The sequence below is a fragment of the Chenopodium album genome, chromosome 13 (assembly GCF_948465745.1).
Source record: "Chenopodium album chromosome 13, dcCheAlbu1.1, whole genome shotgun sequence".
Classification (NCBI taxonomy): Eukaryota; Viridiplantae; Streptophyta; class Magnoliopsida; order Caryophyllales; family Amaranthaceae; genus Chenopodium; species Chenopodium album.
The window spans coordinates 44,374,473-44,395,994 of record NC_137846.1 but is presented as its reverse complement, the minus strand read 5'-3'; the positions used below and the strand labels follow the sequence as shown (position 1 = coordinate 44,395,994).

At 35.7% G+C, this 21,522-nt stretch overlaps 1 protein-coding gene across 1 annotated transcript; it reads right to left on the bottom strand.

Moving 5' to 3' along the window:
• Window positions 1-4,881: 4,881 nt before the first annotated feature.
• LOC145576696 (uncharacterized) lies at window positions 4,882-14,568 on the bottom strand. Its single transcript, XM_081634420.1, has 6 exons — window positions 14,433-14,568; window positions 13,253-13,454; window positions 11,663-11,957; window positions 8,809-9,861; window positions 7,684-7,830; window positions 4,882-5,231 (listed from the first exon to the last, which is right to left on the bottom strand). The coding sequence occupies exons 1-5, from the start codon at window positions 14,525-14,527 to the stop codon at window positions 7,724-7,726; spliced, it is 1,752 nt and encodes a 583-aa protein (XP_081490546.1). The 5' UTR covers window positions 14,528-14,568; the 3' UTR covers window positions 4,882-5,231; window positions 7,684-7,723.
• Window positions 14,569-21,522: the final 6,954 nt, after the last annotated feature.

Below are 21,522 nucleotides of genomic sequence, written 5' to 3'. Positions count from 1 at the left end.
AAACTCGGAAGGCAAAGATGATGTGAAAATGTTAGAAAAATAATTAGAGATAATTTTAGCAATATTTTCCTCATCTTCAACAATCTGCCCACTCTCATTTTCCAACTTATTAATGTCATACCTTCTTTGACGGTAACTCGCCTTATGATGAAAATACGAAGTGTTTTTATCATCGTCTCGATGTTCATTAACCCGAGCTCAAGCGTGCCAATACGACTCTTCAAGATGTTAAAGCTCGTCAAGTTCCACTACAATCTCCTTACACCTAGTCAAAATCTCCATATCTGGGTCCCTGATTTGCCACTCACATAACTCACTTTCCTTTAGTGCAATTTTCTTTTTAATGTCACCAAAAACACTACTAGCCCATTTATTCAAATTAACTGCACAACCAGCTATTTTAGAGCTATCATTTTATCCCACATAACTCTCCCAAGAGCATTTAACAACATCTTGAAAATCATAGTGAGATAACCACAAAGACTCAAAATAAAACCTTTTTCGACGCTTTTTCTTCCTACTATCACCATTAAATTGTAAAAGGATCGGAGCATGAGCAGAGTAAGTTATAGGGAAATTGCGTACCTGACTTCGGGGAAACAAATTTGTGTAGGACTTTAGATACTTTAAGCGGAATTTCATGAATCATATTCATAAGCACCTAATAACCAAGATCATTGCACAACACATAAAGAACATATAATTGTACCTTTGAAGCGTGGATCGAGCAAGAATAATGGGAGATAAAGAACTCCAAGCGTGATTCCTCTACTTGGTCTACGGGCACAGATTAAACCTCCACTAATGCTAGTTAGTCGTGATTGAACACTTCAATCAACCTTCAACGGAGAAGAGAGACAAACTAACCACGAAAAACACCACGAACCACCACCAATGGGGGTCGGCCGTACGGACGTGAGGAGAGGGGAGAGGTTGTGAATAAGGAGAGAGAAAAGGAGATTAGGGTTTGGGAAAATTGGTTGCCTTGTTGAACTATTCACTGAGTGTTAATTGTGACTTATGTCAACCCTAAGCATGGATCTTATTTATAGATCATATCTCTAAATAAGAGTGCATGTCAAGCCCAAATTCCTAATCCTAATCAAACTACTCTAGCCCAACACCTTTCATGGTATGTCATAATCTCATGAGGCCCATTAATTGGCCTCTTACTTGTTTAACCCAATACACTTGTTGTGTGACCTCATAGGATCCATTCTATTGGGCTTTGGACTATTTAACTAGCCCAAAGATCATTTGTTATATCTAGCACCAAACAATGACGACCCAAAAGAATGAAGACATAATTCCTTCAATTTGCACCAAGAATCACTCGCCAAAAATCTGCCTAGTCGCTCTCGAATAACCCGGTTTGGATCATTTCCCCTATACCAGGTGTATATGTTTCCCCTATATCCCAAATTCTCCAAGCTACACAACTCAACCGCTTCCCTAAACAAGTTCATTTTCCTCTCGCTTCTTGATGCACCCCCTTGCTTTTCTTCTTCCCGCAAAATCTCATTAAAATCCTGAAAAAAGACTACCAGGATCGAAATGGTATTTTTCAACGCCTTTATCAATTCAAATGTCCGAAATTTATTTCCTGTCTCGGGCCAACCATAGATTCCCACCGCGGCCCATCTCGATACGTATACACCACTAGCATTTCGAACCTCTATAAAAAATTGATGGACAAAAAAATAGTATGAGCATTCAAGTCATTCCACCATAATCCCATACCTCCGGAGTTACCATCACTACTCAAGCGCATCACTACTCAAGCACACCCCATTCGTAAACCCACACCTATTTCGAATCAACTCTAATCTCCTCGCATCTATCATAGTCTGCATAACGAAGACTATATTTGGGCGCTCCCTCCAACACCAATTTTGGAGGGCTCGAACTTTTCGGGGATTGCCCAAACCCTGGCAGTTCCAACTAAAGATTTTCATTGTTGTTTGCGAGGTTGGCTACCACCAACCTCCGCTACTTTCTTTGAATGATAAATCATGAGAATCACTCCACTCTTCTTGTCTTTCTTGCTAATATCACCTTCATCCATGTTCGGCCCCACTTGATCCCATCCCTCCTTTCTTTTCCATCCAGATAGAGGGACAACATTCTCAAGCACTCTATCTTTGTCCATCTCATAAGCGATGTTAACCTTCCTGAATTTCCTTTTCTGACCAAGAGCATTCTTTAATGATCCAACTGCACCCACAGACTGCTCAGTATTAGTTATCCCCTTTTCGTTATGTCCAACCTCTCCCTTGCCCCTCCACACCCTCTTCACTCTCCTTCCCAATTTCTAGCAAACCTCCCCCCCCCCCCCCCCTTTTAAGATCTCCCCTTACCTCCTACCTCTCATTATTCCCATCCACAGACACCACATTCAGCATTTGAGTTGTGGTCTCCATCCCTTTTTCATTACCTTCTCTTTCACCGTATTCTTCTTAACTACAAACAACTTCTTAGCACACCCTTACTCTCAACCCCAACTGCACTAGCCCCTTTACTCGTCTTCCATGGAGATGCCACACACAAATAATCACCGAACCTAAAGTGTACACTTCCCTCACCCCCATTGTCATCACAATCTTTTTCTCCATGACCCAATTTCCCACACATGTAGCAAAGTAGGGGTAATTTTTCATATTAATTGACACGGCTTCTTTCACTCCCCCCCCCCCCCATCTTCAAATTAATTGAATCCTTCAGTGGTTTACAGTCTAATTAAGTTAATTAGAGGATAATTAAGGAAATAGGTTTCCTCTAGCAAAAATATGAACGTGGTAGTTTTTTTTAACCAAAAATCTTTTAAAAGGTTTTTGTTTCGCAAAATAGTGCTTTTAAAAGGTTTTTTTGACAAATAAATTAAAGTAAAGTTGAGTTGAGTTGATTTGGGGCCAAACCCTTAAGCAGTTCTACCTTTCACGCTTTGGTTTAAGTTTAGATTCTTGGGTAAAGTCGGACTCCGGGGAGTGCTTAAGGGTTGTATTGTGAAAGAAAAGGGAAGGCTCAGCTAGTATGTAGGCTAGAGCATAAGAGAGAAAGAAAGAATGATTTGGTGCCCCGAAACTGGTGAAATCAGCTTCGTATTTATGGAGAAAATATGAGGGGTGAGGTACGGAACCCTAGAAACGAAGGCGCCGTGAAACAAAACCCTAGAAAATTGATGTGTCACGACAAAATTGTCGTGGCGCGGCAGAAGTTGCCATGGCGCGGCAGAAATTACCTTGGCGCCGCAAATTTATCCATGTCGCGGCATTTGTGTTTTTTCTGAAATTTCGTCCAAGTTCATTTCTATCTTTTATTTTGCATTAAGCAGGTGATAAATTAGGCATTGTTTCAGTGTTACGGACTTATTTTAGGATTAGGGTTTAATATTTATTAATCAGGCTTAAATAATAAATAAGATGAAATGAATTAAAATGGGTTTATTGGGCTGAAATGAGGGTTGGACTTAGTTTAAATAAATATATACACAGATGAATTCTCTCTCGATTTCTCACATTTCTCTTTATCTTACAACAATATTGATTAATTGAAAGAATCAAATGAAGCTGATGGAGTATTTGGATATGATATGAGGAAAAATAAAAAATGTATGAGTGCCATGAAGAAAGTAAAATTTAAAATGTAGTAATGGAGAGTAAAGGTGAGAGTGAAAAAAATTAAAAATAGTATAATTTTTCCTATGGTTATTTCACTAAATATCACTAAATACTTATAAAATTCACCAAATGCCATCAAGGTTTTCAAAATTTACCAAACATCATCGGGCTTTAAAAAATTTACCAAATGTCTATTAATGACTAACGGTCATCAACCCGTTAGTTATTAAGATTACATGATGACACGTGTCATGATATGATTGGTTTATTTTAATAATTTATTTTAATTAATAAGAATAATTTTTTTCTCGATTTTCGTGACAAAAATTGCTTGGGTAAAGATTTAGGGGTCATTTTGATCATTTATGTAAACAAAGTAAGATTAGAAGTGGAAAAAAAAATAATGTAAATATCCTTTTTGTGTGTTGAAAATATGTCAATTAGCGTGCCGTTATTTTTTAACCATTAAAATTAATCGGGTAAGGTTTTAGTCATTTTGAACCTTTATGGGATTAAGCTCGGAATTGGCGAAAAAAATAAAGTATATGCCCCGTTTTGTATATCGAAATCGTAATTTTTTGCCGAGAAAATTGCAAAACGGAGCATTTATGTTTTTTTTTGCCAATTCCGAGCTTAATTTGAAACTATAAAGGTTTAAAATAACCCCCAAAATCTTATCCAATCAATTTTCATGGTTAAAAAATAATAATCGAGATATTTTTTGACACACGAAAGGAAGCATTTATGTTATTTTTTGCCAATTACGAGCTTAATGTGTCTCCATACATAATCAAAATGACCCCCCAATTCTTTGCTTGATCAATTTTCGTCACGAAAATCGAGAAAAATATTTTTTTTATTTATTAAAATAAATTATTGTTGTGTATTCATTTTAAAATTTAATGGTATTTGGTGAAATAATTTTTCCAAAGTAATGACATTCGGTGAAATAAGAATTGCATTAAGGTAGAACTAATGTCCCTATGCAATTAATGACACGAGGTGCTTGTTTGTCAATGGCATTTGGGGAATTTTGAAAACCTTGATGACATTTATTGAATTTTTAAAGTACTTAGTGGCATTTGGTGACATAACCTTTTTTTTTAAGTATGAAACTGTATCAATTAAATAAAAAATAAAAAATAAAAAGTTTATAAAAAATAAAAAGTTTATAAAAAATGTACTTCGTATTATGTAAAAATATCACTATGCTATATTCGTACAAGTTTTTTCTCAGTTTCCTTAGAAAATGTTTTATTTTTTTTAGATAGAAATTTGTTTTGCATACAACATTTTTTTTTCCCCCGACATAGGCTCATCTCAACAAATCCAACTAGGCTAAACAGAGCAAAAGCTAGAATTGATGATGCAACAAGTCGAGGAATTACATTAATAATCTCATATACTTCACCAGCATATTTGTACTCCGTATTTGTTTCTCCGTTCCTGTATCTTTAGTCACAAAATTTACAGATTAGGAGAAGCACTGCTACAATCTAAATATTTTAAATGTACCTCCTAACATTAGAAGATAGAACTTAATGTTCCTCAAATGATACACCATCCGTCAATGGCTCAATGCTTCCATCGCTTTGCTTCAAAACATTGATATTCCTATCAAAGCAACCAATATTGTTAGTTAAACCCTGTAACTGATCAGCATAATAGTGTAAAGCTCTTCAGACATCACTAATCAAAACATTAGTGTCCTTAACTTCAAAGCAAAAACTTATTTGTTTTTCAAAATTGTCATTAATACACCAAAATTTAACCTACTCATTTTATATACGAAGTATGTATCATTACAACATATTGGTCAATATTATAGCAATCTCAAAGCATATCACACGATCAATCTCTTCTTTTGCAAATACATGAGCAAAACATTTCAAGCATACACATCATGTGCAAAACAAGGCATGTAGCTGTGTGCTTGTGTGTACAACTGCTTTTTTATTCCTTTGGATGACTAGGTTGTTTTATCACTCAATGTACCTCTATGTAGTATTGTAGTCCTCCATGAATTTTCAGTTTGAGCTATGTTGTTCATCATCTAGCAACCCACCTCTCCCAGTCAAGTAATTTTTACTTCGTATTTTATTTTTTTGAAAAGGTCCCAGACAAGTAATTAGTCTAGAAAAAAAAAAACTATTCTCCTTCAACAGATCAAGTGATTAATAGCTTTCAGTAAGTTTCAACTGAGAAAAATATTGAATTCTCAATACATTGCAGAGCAAGAGGAATCAAATTGCTTAACCAAATAAAGTATAATAAATATTTTACAACATCATCATAGTTTGATAAGTTCTGAATTATCTTAAAAGGATTGAAGTAACACAAGATATCAAAACATCCACCGGTAATACTGTAATAGGGGTGCTAATTGAGTTGAGCAGCTCGCGAGCAACTCGTACTCGACTCGGTCAACGCTTGGTCAAAACTCGACTCAAGTTAGCTCGACTCGAATTCAAATCGACTCGAGATGTTAACGAGCACGAGTTGAGCAAGCTCTAACTCGACTCGATAAACTCGTGAGCAACTCGATAATATTATTAATATAGAATTTGCAAACAAAGGTACTATCTTTAAACAAATTTGACACTTATTAAGCCTAATTTATATCATAAAAAAAGAAAGAGTAAATTTTTAATAATATCTATATATAATAAGGAAAACAATATAAATTGAACAAAAAATAAATAAAGGCATATAATAATAGAAGGACCAAAATTTTAACGAGCAGATTGTGAGCTACTCGATTCGACTCGAAACTTTAACGAGCATGAGTCGAACAGGTTTTATTTGCTCGAAACTTTAGCGAGCACGAGTTGAGCATATGTAAAATGTTTTCAAGTTGAGTCGAGCACCCCTCAGCTCGTGATCGACTCGCTTGATAAGCACCCCTAACCGGTAAAGAGGGTTTTATAAAACTATTCATATTTGAAACACACAAAAGAAACAGATGAACCCTATTTGCGCTGTATTTGGGGTTACCTTTAGATGGATTAAAGTAAAGGAAGGATACAAAAAAAAAAAAAAAAAAAGGTACTGTGCAGACTCTGTCAAAGATACTGATATTATTTATATTTACTAGTTATATTTTATCAGGAAAGAAAACAGGGAAATTAAATAAAGGAGCTTCAACCTAACCATCCTGAAGTACGATTTACAATAGCATAGAGACAGTAACAAACAAGAGCAAAGAACACAATAAAACCTAAGTTTCCCACCTGAGCCAAAACCTAGTTCAAATTACACTTTGCAAAAGTGCCCAAAAGGGGAGGGGGGTAGAGATGTTCAATTTGTACATTGAGTTTGACCATGCCTTAAAGGAACAACTTTGCTTGTCAAGGAAAATTAGTTTCTTCTTGAAAGCACTTCTCTTCATCCAACACCCCCCCCCCCCAGTAAAAAAAATGGAAAAAGGGATCATTTATTGATTGATTACGAAGGTTATGTCTTATAACATTCATCCGTCATCCTTAGGACAAAGAGATGAAGCAAAAAACAAAGAATAAGAATATTTATAGAAGTAGAAGGTAAAGGTTTCTAAGGCTTCTGGAAGCATCAAAGTTTAATGCATAAACAGAAATCAAATTAACCAATTATCCTGCCACCAATCAGTTTCATTTTGCACCAAACTTTTTCGATCAACATCACAAAGTATCAAACTCAATCTAGTTGTTAATTACATTATGTCATAAGTCCATCGGGAAGTGCATATCAATTTCTATGTACATTTTATAATCTAATATAAAGAACCAACCTGGGAGATAATTCAAATGGAAAAAGTATAAAGGGCTTAAGGGAATTTTTAAAGTGCAAAAATCCTTCATCAACATGACCAAAATTCATCAATCTTGAATTTTCTAAGAGGTTGGTCCTAGCTAACAAGATTAAGCATCCACAGAAGGACAAGAATATTGGTAGATTCATTAAAATATATTAAGATATAACATACTAAGTACTATTTTTTTTAATTAAAAATAAATAAATAAATAAAAATTCCCATGTGTTTAAAAGTTTCCTGAACGAAGCAGAGTAGCAATGGAAAGGCATGACTTACAATTGCACGGTTGCACCTGAGCTTACAACTTAATTTGTGATTAAGTGCGGGAAGAGAATCTAAGCCTTGGTGAATATCTTGTGGGTTGGTTCTTGGAAGAAATTGACTTTTTTTTAGATCGCATATCAACATCATTATTAAGTTCAGCTGCAACAGAAGATCAAAAATTAGGTCTATGGTTACAAATTTTACAATACTTGATAAAACAAATATCATTGCAAAGTATGAAAACTGTCACTGAATCTGAGTGCATAAGAGTTCCTCCATGGTCAGAAAAGAACTGGATGTTTTCCTCCAACAAAACAAAATAATGTTACCCTCACGTTATAAATAAACGCCTTCACTCCCTATCTAATTTATAAAGACCAAGTGTATTTGAGAGTTTCACGAACAGGTTATGCTTCTTTTACGGTGGACGATTATGCAGGACATAAAATAACAATCAGACTAAGCTATACACAGAAGTGGATATTTTCAGTACTATACTTCCACCAATGAAAAATTCTTCTTTTCTTAATATTGTTGAGATTTGGAAGCTATATTGTAAAAAATTGCTAGCTGTCTTGCAGAGATAGATACATTACTAATTAAGTGACAAATTTTCATAGATTACAAAACATCAAAGGGATTTGTTACATTACCCAGAACATTCTATGAAAAAGTTAATATGAAGATTTATATAAGAAAATGAACAATGGTATGGAGTGTATAAGTAAACCATTATGAAAGGATTTTATATTGGCAAGCAAATGTACAAGTCACACAACCTAAAACCAGATCATTAAAATCTTAAGGAGACATAATTACATCCATACCAAGTGGGTTAGACCAGGGCAAATAGACATAGACACAAAGGACAAACTTTAACCAGATATAAAACTAAATCACTTCTCTTATGAGGTGTTTGTTCGAATTTAATAGGATGGTAAGCAAAAGGCTAATTCCTGAAAAGAAAATTGATAGATAGATATCAGCTCTACTAGCTGTAAAGTTTGAGCTCTCTCATTCATTGGAAAATTGATAATAAGCTTTATGTAAGTTAATGACCGTGAGGAAATACAGAACCAGTATAAAGAGACAACAAAATATAGAAAAGAAGACAATTCATAGAGTAGACGCAAGAACCTGCTGTCTTTTGTCTCTTCTCAACAGAGTTTGACCCCTTCTGCTTCTTATCACTTTCTGCTGATTTCAACTCAGCATTGATCAGTGGAAAGGTCCTTTTCTGTGTTGATATCATAGCTTCAGAACCAACATTAGAATGATTTGTATGAAAACTTTCAGTTTCATGTTTATTTTGCAATGGTGCTCCGGCGCAGTCATCTAAAACTCCAGAGTGTCCAGTCCCTGCACGAGCTGTTGAACGAGTTACTCGAATTGTACTGCTTAAGATGGTACCCTTTGCCCCTTCATCAAGGGTTCTGTTTCTATTTCCTACATCTAAAATCTCTGTCTCTTTTTTTACTGCAGAACAAATTGACCGGGTTGATCTTATCTTCTTCTCCTGCAAATCTTCACTATCCTTGTTAGCCATTTTTCCTTTCTCTTTATGAGCCGTAAAGCGAGTCACACGAACAAATGTTGCATCTTCAGCTGATGTGGTTTCATTATCTTCATTTGTATTTGCACTTTCTCTGTTCATTGCTGAACGAGTTAATCTCCTTACAACCACAGGAAGGGCGGATTCCTCTCTCATCAAGGATGATGAACTGCCATCTGAGTCAATAGAGGGTTCAATTTTATTAGACCCCTCTATAGGCGATCCATTTGACAATTGTGCATGAAGCATCTTGTCTGAAAACCTTCTTTCATTTGTCACAAGTGATTCCCCCTCGTTTATAATAAAAGTATCAGAGTCCCTAGAATTGTACACAGAAGAGGAAAAATCCAACAAGGAGCCACATTTTCTTTCTTCATGAAGAACAGATTCAATCTTTTGGGGAAGTTTTGATACTAACGAGGCCAGAACTGCACGAGCAGCAAGAGGACTGAGAGGAGACTGATTTTGTACAGATTTCTCATGAGAGGATGGTGCAGAAGTTATAAGATTGTCAATTGTTGATTGTGTTATATCGTGTCTTCTTGCCGATCTTCTTAATTGTCTCCTTCCACAACTTACTTGAACACATTTATTCTCTCGTTGTGAAACAACTAGTTTGGTCCGACCATCGCTTTCACCTAGAAATTAGAAAACAGAAAGTTAATTTCACAAGTAAAAAACTATATCGTTTTTGCACATCTTATTGAAATGTGAAACCAAATAAAATTGTTGACAACATATCGGGGTAACCATGTGGATTTTACAACTAAACATCGAAATTTCTATATCATATTTGAAATTTTTACCAAAGTCTCAAAGGAACAGTAAAAATCACCTGGTACGGACGAATTAGAGGTAATTACTAAAAAAATTTAATTCTAGAGCTCAATTGGTCAAGAAGTCACCCCCAAAAGATAAATACCAATACTTAGATGCATCAAATCTAAATTTGCACTCAGAACCATATGGAAGGTTATAATGTGATTGCTATTATGAAGTGTCTTTTGAGGTCTTACTGTGGCCATTAAGAGATTCATAAGCTCGATGAAGTGAGAACATATGTTGGAGCATCTAAGTCATCAGTGAAGTGAATTTGGATATTGAGTTAGGGTTAAGGATCATTGTTTCTTGTAGTCAAAGCTTATAGCTTAGGTTGTATGGAGTTATGGACTATTTAAAGGCAAATGCTAGATATTGTCTTCAAATGGACAAGGAGATGCTTAGTCATTCCCTCAACAAGACATAAGTAGGAACACTAGTCCATATCTAAGGAAATTTAAGTTTAAAATTAAATTCTAACACTTAGTGACCCATTTTCTTCATATCATTTTTAATACCTTCCACCCAAGCCATACCTGGATTTTGATGACTTCTTTTAGATCTTCAGAGCCCTAACATCTAGAATTTAAGTCACATGGTTAAAAAAATTATTTTCAGTCCTTAGACATTAGTGATAAGCATATTTCTACACCATTACTCCTTTATGAATGCATGATGTACTTTAACACTCTTATACTACCTCCGTTTTTTATTACTTGCAACAAAGGGGTTTATTTGTGAGACACAAAAATTTCTAAGAAACAGAGGTAGTATTAAAGCTAACACCATTAAGGAATATAAAGTGAAGCTAAGAGACTCCTACAGTCCAATGAAACCAGTATATCAGATTGGGCCTATACGCACATCTTTAGTGAAATTTTCAATGGGCCATACTTGTTCATTATGCTACTCCCTGCATACTTAAATAAAAAGTCTCATTGACCTTTTGCACACTTCTAAAGGGAGGTGAAAACAAAAAAAGTTGGGGTTGATAATTTAAAAATAAATATAAAAAAGAGATGGTGGGGTTTGGTTGATTAAGAGTGAATGAAAAAAGAAAAGAAAATAGTGAGGTTTGGTTGATTAAAGTGAATAAAATATAGATAAAGGTAAAATGAGATTTTTGTACGAAGAAAAGGTTTCTAGGAGGAATGAGACTTTCATTTGGAGATGGAGGGAGTATTATGTCTGTAGCTCATGAATAACGAGATGCAAAACAAATTATAAATTGCAAAAGTTGCATTACATACCTCCATAGCGTCTACCCCTGACAAATGGCAGGTTCAATCTTGGCATATTCTTACCAAACCTATTCTGCATGAAGCCTAAGTGGCTACGCCGATATCTGAAGATCACATGCATCACTCTTATAACACTGACCCTCATCTCCCTCCCTCCCACACCCCAAAAAAAAAGAGTAATGTTTGACATCCAAGTTGAATATTACTATAAAGAAAGAGAAGAAACTATCTATTGGAGGCTAGGAGTAGGACCACAAGGGAGAAATATGAAGGAACTAATAGAAAGAAAAGAAACTATCTACTGGAGGCCAAGAGTAGAACCACAAGGGAGATATATGAAGCAAGGAAACATGACTTAGATAAGGTACAGCAGTCATACCATCAGTCAAGCTGCCAATTCCTTCTATATGCTTCAATAACCCATGAAAATCAAATTCGCTTTCAGTATCTTCAAAAGTTGAAGGGGATGCTGATGAAGTAGATAAATGGGATTTTTCCTTTGTAGAGTTTAAGAAAGCAGCAACAACTGGATGAGAATCAATGCTTTCTGTAGCTAAGTTCATGATGGAGCTAGATGGAATACTTGAAACTCCATTTTCAGTATGTTCAGAAAGCCATTTAATCATGAAAGTGCATCTGCAAGAAGCCCTTTTTGAATGTCTCACTCTTATTGCCTGCCAAGAAGAGAGAGAAAGAAAACAATAAATTTGGAAGTGAAAACAGCAGAACGGTATCATTAATCCAAATCTAAATGAAACGAATCACACCAAGGAAAAAAAATAAAATAAGAATCTATAATATATTAAAAGCAACTCTAGACCACGATGAATTACATTAGAAGTATTACCATATTACTATATTAGCTATCTATATGCTTTCATAATCATCTCAAATATAAATAATTTGAAATAGAGTGTTAAATTATAACAGGTTTTAAACAATAATCATAAATGTTTGATAACACTCATCCAGTTAATAAGTACTTGAATCATAACTAACAAGATATGGTCATCCATAGATAGAAGCTTCCTACAAGGATACAGAACAATATTACACAAAATCATACAATTCACAAGCTAAGCTAAAGTATTCAAAGGCTTTACAAATAACTATGAATAAGTAAAGGATGAATCAACCTACCATAAAGTGTTAAAAGTAACAATCCAAAGCATCACCCGGACCACACACGAGTTATTGAACTTATAGATGTACAATAGTACAGCTGTAGTTTGGTTATCAATTGTTATTTCATTAGGAAAGTAGATATAAAAGGAGATAATAGGCCATTTATTATTGAAAAATAATGGTGATACACGAAGCGGGGTATTTTATTTTATTTTTTGAATGTGAAAGAGAGAAGAGCCCAAACATTTTGGTAGAGGAAACTGATATGTATAATAACAGTCTTTTCCAAAATAGTAGTGTTAGAACTACTTTGGGATGGATGAAAATGAAAAGTGTAAGAACAGATTTGACTAGCAAGAGCAGTTTTAACAACCTGCTCCAAAACAGCATAACATAAACAATAAAATAGTGTAATGTTTGCCAGAGCCACAGCCACAGTATAATTTATCGTAATTTTCTCAAAGCCACAATATACTCCGTAATTTCTTAGTTCCCACCATATACAAAACAAAAAATGTTTGCATCCAAGTCAGGAAAGCTCTTCCAATGCTATTGATAAGTTTTTCCAAAGGGAATTGTCATAAAGCAACCTATGTTCTAACTCCTAAGTACCTTTTGCATTATGAAAGATCCCTAGTAAGCTTTCTAATACAGCATGAAGCATAAGAGATGTCTTGTTCTATCATATCTCAAGCTAAAGGAGTAAGCTCAACTACCCTTGATTACAACAGGGGTAACCAGCCTTTCTGACAAGGCCACACCACATCTGCACACATGCTATTTCTACCCCAATAATAATATAAAAAATTATTCATTTAAAAAAAATCTTGGAAAATAGATTTACCTTTTGCACTACTGCATCAAAAAAGAGCCTCTGGTAGTTTCTCTCACAAGCAGCAACAACATGTCTCCCTTCCTCAATACAACAACAATCATCCCCCTGCACAGGAATTGAACGTACTCGGAGACAAACTCGTGCACCTTCTGCGTCTAATATCACATCTTCTGCAACTTGACCTTCATATTTCACAGAAAGTCCACCAGAGCTTTTTGACAATTGATTGGAACAAAGTCATTTAAGAAAAGAAATGTAATAATTAATACAAAGTACTATGTATCTCAAATAAGGACACAAGAATTGATGAGATAAGAACAAGGTTAAAACAATGCATACGAGTAGTCTGAGCTCCAAATTATTTTAACAAACATAAAATTAAAATTATAACAACTAATAAATACTTTCATGGGCGATTCCATGAGACTATATAGAAAACTCTAACTTCTAAGGAACTCCGGTAAACCATTTAAACCCTATAAAATGTCAGTCAAGTGAGTAACAGGTTCCTAATCCCATGGCCACATTTCATGTTACAAACCGCCTCCTAACATGTTCAACAATGCCTTTTTAAATCCTCAACCTTCAAAAATCATTATCGTCCATGACATCATAACAATACATACTACTATCCAACATGAAAGGCTTTATTCTTCAATTAGGTTCGCAAATCACCAATTTAACTAGCCACAAGTTCAGCTAGCATACATGTTAACTATTTTAGATTTTTTTTTCCATTCAGAATCAATCCAGATTCATCCAAAACCTCCTTTCCTTAATAACAAAGCTAAATTCATAATCAAAATTGAAATTTAAAATAATTTTGAAAAACAATTACGGAGTAATAAATAACATAATCAGGCTGATCAACTCCATATGCATGATTACACAATAATCAAATTTCAAATTAAGTAATAAATTACATCTAAATTTATATAAAATCAATTCTAAAAGTTCATCAATCGAATTTCAAAAAACTACAACTAGTAATTATCAAAATTCAAAACAACAACACATAAAGATATAGCAACTGTCAATTGATCCTTTAAATCCCTAATTGTGAATTTACGAACATCGAAATGTTGCATTTTAGAAACAAAAATTACAATTGATCTTGAAGACGACGACAACAACAACAACAACAACAACAACAACACAAATGGTAGCAGTGAAAGTGAGAAGAGATTACCAGAGAGAGACTTGACAAGGATGCCAAGAGCCGTCAATTTTACGCTTAACTTCAAGCTGAACTTGAGAAGTATCTGCAATGGAAGCATCCGCCATTGATGAAGCAAGCTAATTATACATGGAGTTTTGGAAGCTTTCAGAGTTTCAGAAGTTGATGAAGAAGATGAAGTGTTTATATTCAGAATTTAGCATTGTACAAAAATTAATTTTCAGTAAAATGATACAGTACTTTCTATGAAAGAACGAAGTAATTACTTGAGTGAAAGAAGACAGGTGAAAGTCGAGGAAACTGATATTTTTCTTTAAAGATTAAATGACTTTTACCACAAAAAAAAAAAAAAAAAAAAAAAAAAAAAAAAAAAAAAAAATCAACAAATTGTTATTTATCACCAAAACTTTTAAAAGTTTTATTTTATCACCAAAAAAAATTCTAAAAATTATTTTTTACCACCTCCTATTAAGAAAACCGTTAAATCTAACCGTTCAAAAAAATCATCAATTTTCGTGCACAAAACATGTTCTTCTAAGGTTTTAGGGGGCATTTTGTCCAAAGGATCTAATTTGAAGTCAGAATTGACAAAAAAATGATCAGAAATGCCTCATTTTGCACGTTTATGTAAATCGAGATATTTTTAAATACACAAAATGAGGTTTTTTTTATCATCTTTTGTCAATTCTGACCTCAAATTGGATCATTTGGGCCAAAATGCCCCTCTAAACCTATGAAGAACATGTTTTGCGCACGAAAATCGAAGAATTTAAAATATTCCGTTAGGTTTTTTACGGCAGGTGGTAAAAAACAATTTTTAATTTTTTGTTTGATGGTAAAATAAAACTTTTAAAAGTTTTGGTGATAAAAAAGAATTTTTGGATTTTTTTTGTGGTAAAAGTCAAAATATCCTTCTTTAAAAAAAGAGAAGAAAAAAAATCCACTTTCAATTATGTTTTAAAATTTATATTAATATTTTTTTTTAGTGTAAAGAAGTACTTAAATAGCATCAACCAACATTACAAAGTCTATTATTATCCTCTAATTAGAGGTCCATACAATAACCAGGGGGATCGAGAAGCGTCCTGGTTACATTCATTTCATAATCTAAACATCTTGAGGTCTTGGCAATCATGTCAGCTAGCTTGTTCCATTGTCTTCCTACAAAGTTAATTTGCACCTCCATCTCCGGCCGCCATAGCTCCCTGTAAGCATTTACCACATTGCTATACATATTAAGAACAAAATCGTGATCATGAAGCAATTTAACAACATTAGAACAATCAGAATAGATGATGGTGTGATATAGGTTCTCTTGCTGCAACAACTTCAAGCCCTCCCTTATTGCCATCAATTCTGCCATAAGGGGAGACTTTGCATAGACCCGTTGATAGAACCCAATGCACCATGCATGTACCGTCATGATTCCTAATAATCCCTGCAACAGCTGCTGGTTCACCAACTTTGACAAAAGAGGCATCAACATGGAGCATATGACAATGGGGAGGGTGTATCGGATCGACATGGATATACTGGATTGGAGTAAAGGTATCAGCACCTTTGGCTAGCCTAAAGTCCCAAGCTTAAGAGGTGGCAAGATGTCGAATGGTTTGTGGGGAAGGAAAGGGTTCATTTTGAAAGACGAGCTTATTTCTAGCTTTCCAGATTTCAAAGCACAAAATAGGAAATAGAGTTTTCCAAGGGAGGTCCCCCACTATAAGAGTAGTGGTTAAATTAGTCTCAAGCCACCCATCAATCTCACCTTGTAAAAGATCATTATCCATTACTTGAGTCAAGTCCCAAACGATTCTTGAGAGAGGGCAATCCCTAAGAGTATGGATAGAATCCTCAAGATTAGAGGTGCAACGAGGGCAATTGGAGTTATCAATGACATGACGATTAAAGAGGAGCCTCTTATGAGGGATCCTATCCTTAGAGAGGAGCCAGAGGAAAAACTTGGCTTTTGGCATGGTTCCGCTTGCCAAATCCACTTGAAATTACCCCCCCCTAACCCCAAAAAGCCCCTAAGATTTCAAAATTATAGGCAAGTTTTAAGGAGAAGGCATTCTTATGGTCCACAAAATTAGAGGCAAGAAAGTTATCGAAGGATCAGTAAAAGGGGGAGATAAATAGCGAATATTGTCGACAAGAGAAGGGGGGAGGTGGAAGGAAAGTTTGTCAAGGCGCCATCTGGTATCATTGGCTAAATCTTTGAGAGAAAGGTTGCTTTCATTCATAGATAGAGGGCCACACACAGGCACCCAATCTTGTCCAATTATCTAACCATACATCCACAACTTCCCCATTTCCAATTACCCAACAGTTGTTGCTACTAAGTAGCTAACATCCCTTACCTAAACTTTTCCAAACAGGGGACCCATGCTTAAAGGACGAGATACGGTTCTTATGGACATATTTTGAGAGAATGCAAGTTGCAGGTAAGCTAGAATGGCCTTGGGTTAATGTACGCCTTACTCATGGCTACTTGACTTCAAATCCCTAAGCCACCTTTATCCTTGGATAGGAAGGTAGTGTCTCTGCTCACAAGATAGATCCTAGATCCCCCCTCGTCATCCCCCCACAAAAAATTATTACAGATACGGTCAATATCCTTAAGGGTTGAGATAGGAAGAAACGAGGCTTGCATGTAGTAAGAGGGTATCATGGTTAAGGTAGAGTTGATGAGGCATAACCTACCTGCCTTAGACAAATATTTTGTCTTCTAGTTGGCAAGTTTATTCCTAACTTTATCCACTACAAACTGAACCTAAGATTTGGAGGGACGTTTATGAGAAAGCGACAGACCTAGATAAGACCCTAAACAATTTGTCTCTTGGACATTAATAGTGTGTTGGAATAAGATCCTATTGTCCTCAGGTGTATTCTTAGAGAAAATGAGTCGACTCTTATCATCATTAATTTTTTGGCCCGACAAGTCACAGAACTTATTTAGGGCCTCCCTTACAGTGAACACAGTGGACTCTTCTACTCTGCCAAATAAGAGAAGGTCATCCGCAAACAAAAGGTGAGAAATGGGGACTCTCTTCCATCCTACACAGAACGGGGTCCAACGCTTATCCTTACATGCCTGGTTAATGAGATGTGAGAAGGTTTCAAGGCAGATGTTGAAAAGGTATGGGGACATAGGATCACCTTGACGCAACCCTCTCGAATGATGAAAAGGCTCTGTTTTCCTACCATTAACCAGGACCCTAGACGAGGCATTGCAAATGCAATTCATGATGAGGTCAATAGTATGTTGATCAATGTTGTGAAAGGACAAACAGTCTCGAACAAAGTGCCACTACATTCTATCGTAGACTTTTTCTAAATCAACCTTAAGCGCAAACCACCCATGTTTCCCTTTCCTAGTGTGCATTGAGGGTGAAGTACTTTAGACGCAACAACTAGGTTAACATCAGGGCCCCTACCCTTAATAAAACTTTTCTAGTAGTCAGAAATCTAAGAAGGCATGAAGGGTTTAAGGCTATTCAACAAAAATTTTGTGACAAGTTTATACATGGTATTGCAAAGGCTAATAGGCCGAAATTGTTTAACCGTTTCAAGGCTAGGTTGCTTAGGGATAAGGCAAATGAGAGCTTGACACATTTCAGCAGGGATTTTCCCCACCTGAAACCAATGTTGGATACTAGAGCAGACGTCCCCCTAAATGAGGTCCCACGTTTTTTGGAAAAAATGGGGCGGTAACCATTTAGGCCCGGAGCTTTTAGAGGTTTCATGCTAAAAGGCTTTTCGGATTTCACACGTGGAAGGGACATGATTCACGTTAATCGAACCGCTTGAAACATAATTCTGGGATTGATAGGGCAGACCATTGGAGGAGTAGAGTTCTTTGAAAAAATTACAAATGTGAGCTTTAACTAGGTCCGGATCAGATAACTCCTCCCCCACTGTATTTCTAAGGCTAAGAATTCGGTTAGTAGCTCGTCTAATAAGTACAGACCTATGGGAAAAGCTAGTGTTCCTCTCCTCGTAGGTAATTCTCTCATGATTGCTTTTGGTAAGCCAAAGGGTTTCTTCCTGATCAAGAATTTGGACAAGGTCATTTTGGAGTTGTGCCTCTAAATTTTAATGGAAAACCGAAGTCGGGTTTTTTTGGAGGTAGGCTTGAGTTCCTGAGAGTCTAGCTAAGACCTTTTTCTTTTTTTGATAAATATTCCCAAAGACATTGTGGTTCCACTCTAAAGAGAGGTTCCCTAAACTTAAGAAGGGATGTCCCATTATCAGATTCATAAGATGGCCAAGATTGGGCAACCAGACTATTGAAGGACTCATCTTGGACCCACATTGGCTCAAATCAAAAAGGTTTATCGCCCGAATTATTTGGAGGGTTATGTAATTTGAGGAGAATGGGGTAATGGTCAGACGTAATGCGAGGAAAGTGCCATAGGTTCGACTCGGGAAAGGTGCTAAACCAAAGGGAGTTACCAAAACATCTATCCAGTCTTTTCATAATTAATTGGTGATGACTCTTATTGGACCACGTGAACTTTGGGCCATGAAAACCCAAATCCACTAGATTACACATATTGATGACATGATTAAAATTTTCCACTCTTCGCTTATGAATAGGAGAATGATGCATGAGTTCATTAAAATAACCTATAACTATCCAAGGTTTATCAATGCTAGGAGCAATGCTTTTTAAATCTTCCCACAAACTGTTACGAATTTCTACTTTAGGATTAGCATAAATGGCAGAAATAAAAAAAGACTTTGCTAAGGAATGTACCTCAACCACGCCATACACTCCCTGGGAATTCTCCCCTACAATGTGGACATTGATACACGACGTATTTCAAATGAGAAGAATGCCCCCCCATAAAGCCAACCGGTTCCACTAAATGCCAGGAAGAAAAGGGAAGGTTTTGAAGAATGGACTCGGTGTGCTTTCTGCAAACCCAAGTTTCAGCTAGGATGATTAGGTTCGGGTTATGATAATTGACGAGATGACGAAAATTTGGTTTGAAAGAGGGTCTTGCAATGCCCCTCACATTCCAGAACATCTCTGACATACTATTCGGTATGGAGGGTTTGCGCATCAGGTTGCACACTTCTTGACTTCCCGCATCGTTCTTTGGGTCTACCTCTCTCCCTGTTTGTGGGCATGTCCAAAACCTCCTTTGAGGCCATAGAGTTACTTCGGCTTCTCGAAGGTTTCTTAAGCCATTTTCCTCTTCCCATCTCACTAAAAAGTGCACTTGCTTTATCATTCTGGCTGCTTCTACAAATAGAAGAGCATTTGTGTTGCTCATGACTGACATGTGAATTGGGAGATAATCTAGCAGCATTATGGTTCTCCAGTGGGGTAGTAGCGGAGTCGGGTCTAGCCATGGGCCTAAATTCTGGAGAATGACTCTGTCGTCGTACTCTACTTCTACCTCTTTCTTGAGAAACCATTGGAAAAAGATCCACATCACCGTAGGAAGATGACCGGCGGTGGTGATTTGAGGAATGTGAGCGGACATGAATGACATGTAGTCCATCTCCGGAGCATACATTAGAAGAGAGCTAATTTTTTCGGGGACTAGACTCGAGTTGAAAATCAGGTTCTTTACTTCTTGGAGACTGAGGTCCTCTACTATCTCCTCCTCCTCTTCTGGCTGGAGATAATCCATGAAACCGAGATTGAACTTTGGAATTAGGGGAAGAACTGGTCTGGTGAAGGTTATTGGGGAGTCTTATCGTACTCTTTGGATTCGCAGAGGGGTGAAGGGAGGTGATGGGGTGGAGTACGGTGACATTGGTGGTGGTGGTGGAGAGGTGGGTATTATTTCCTCTTGGTGAGCTTCTATGTTCTGTTATGGTAGGGTGGATTGTAATACCCCGTATTTTTATACGTATTTTTTTAAAATAAGTATTTTGTGAAGTATTTAAATAATTTGAAATGTTTTATTTATATTATTTTAATAAGTTTGGAAATATTTTATAAAAGGAAAGCTTGTTTAATTAATTATTTTATTTAAGTTGGGGTTAATTTAAGAAAGTTTTACTTTAGTAAAGTTTTATTAGGAAAGATTAAAAAGGGAAATTTTAGGAAGAAGGGTTTCTAGAGAAAGGGGTATAAATATTCAACACTTGGGGCAAATCAAACTTTGCCCAGAGTGGCGAAAACCCAAGGTAAACTTTATCTCTCTTCTCCTTTATTTTGCTTTTCTTTTTCTTTCTTTTTACCCTTCCCCTTTTTCGGCCTTCACCACCGCCGGCCACCACCACCACCGGTGGGCCACCGGCTACTAGCAGCACCAGCCGGCAGCAGCCGGCAGTGGCGCCGGCCTGCTATCCAGCTGCCCTTCTTCATTCGAAAAAAAAAAATTTTAATCATTTGTTTAAAAATTGATTTAATCCTAAATCTAATTATTAAATATGAGTTTTGTGATTAATATTATGATGTTTGATTACAAGTAGTATTGTAATTTAATTTTCAGATTTTAATTCTAATTAAAAAGCCCCAATTTTGAAACCCTAGATTCATAAATTATTAATTATTGAAGGATTATGATATAGGATGGTTTAAACCTTTGATTTAAGTGTTTTAAAGCCTAATTACAGCAAGTTTTCATTAAAATATAATGCTGGAATTTTTGGTAGTGCATTAAAAATCAAGTTTCTTTAAGGAATTTTAATTACCCATTAATTGGGATTAAAGTATGATGTTTTAAATATAATTTTAGCTTATTTTAATTAAATTATGAGGGGTTTAATAATGGTATATATTGCTGGAAATTTGTGTAGAGAGGATTTTAATACTCTTCTATGTTTTAAATTGTAGGAGACTTCGAAGTGAGTGATTTCTAATAGTCGAGGCGATATTAAGATCATATTCAAGGTACGTTCGCGTACTTGGCATAATTTTTATGATGTAGTAGCATGCTAAATGTGTTTAATTGATTACAAATAGTATCATGCTAGATTTGGAGTGGAAATTATGATTTGGTTGTTATCGGTGATTGAATTATGAAGCATGATTTATTTGTGATGGATTAATGGTTGGAAAATAATAGTTTGGAATGTTGAATATGAACCACACTTTTATTTATAGCATGATAGAAAGCATGTTTAATTAAACTAAATGTTTAAT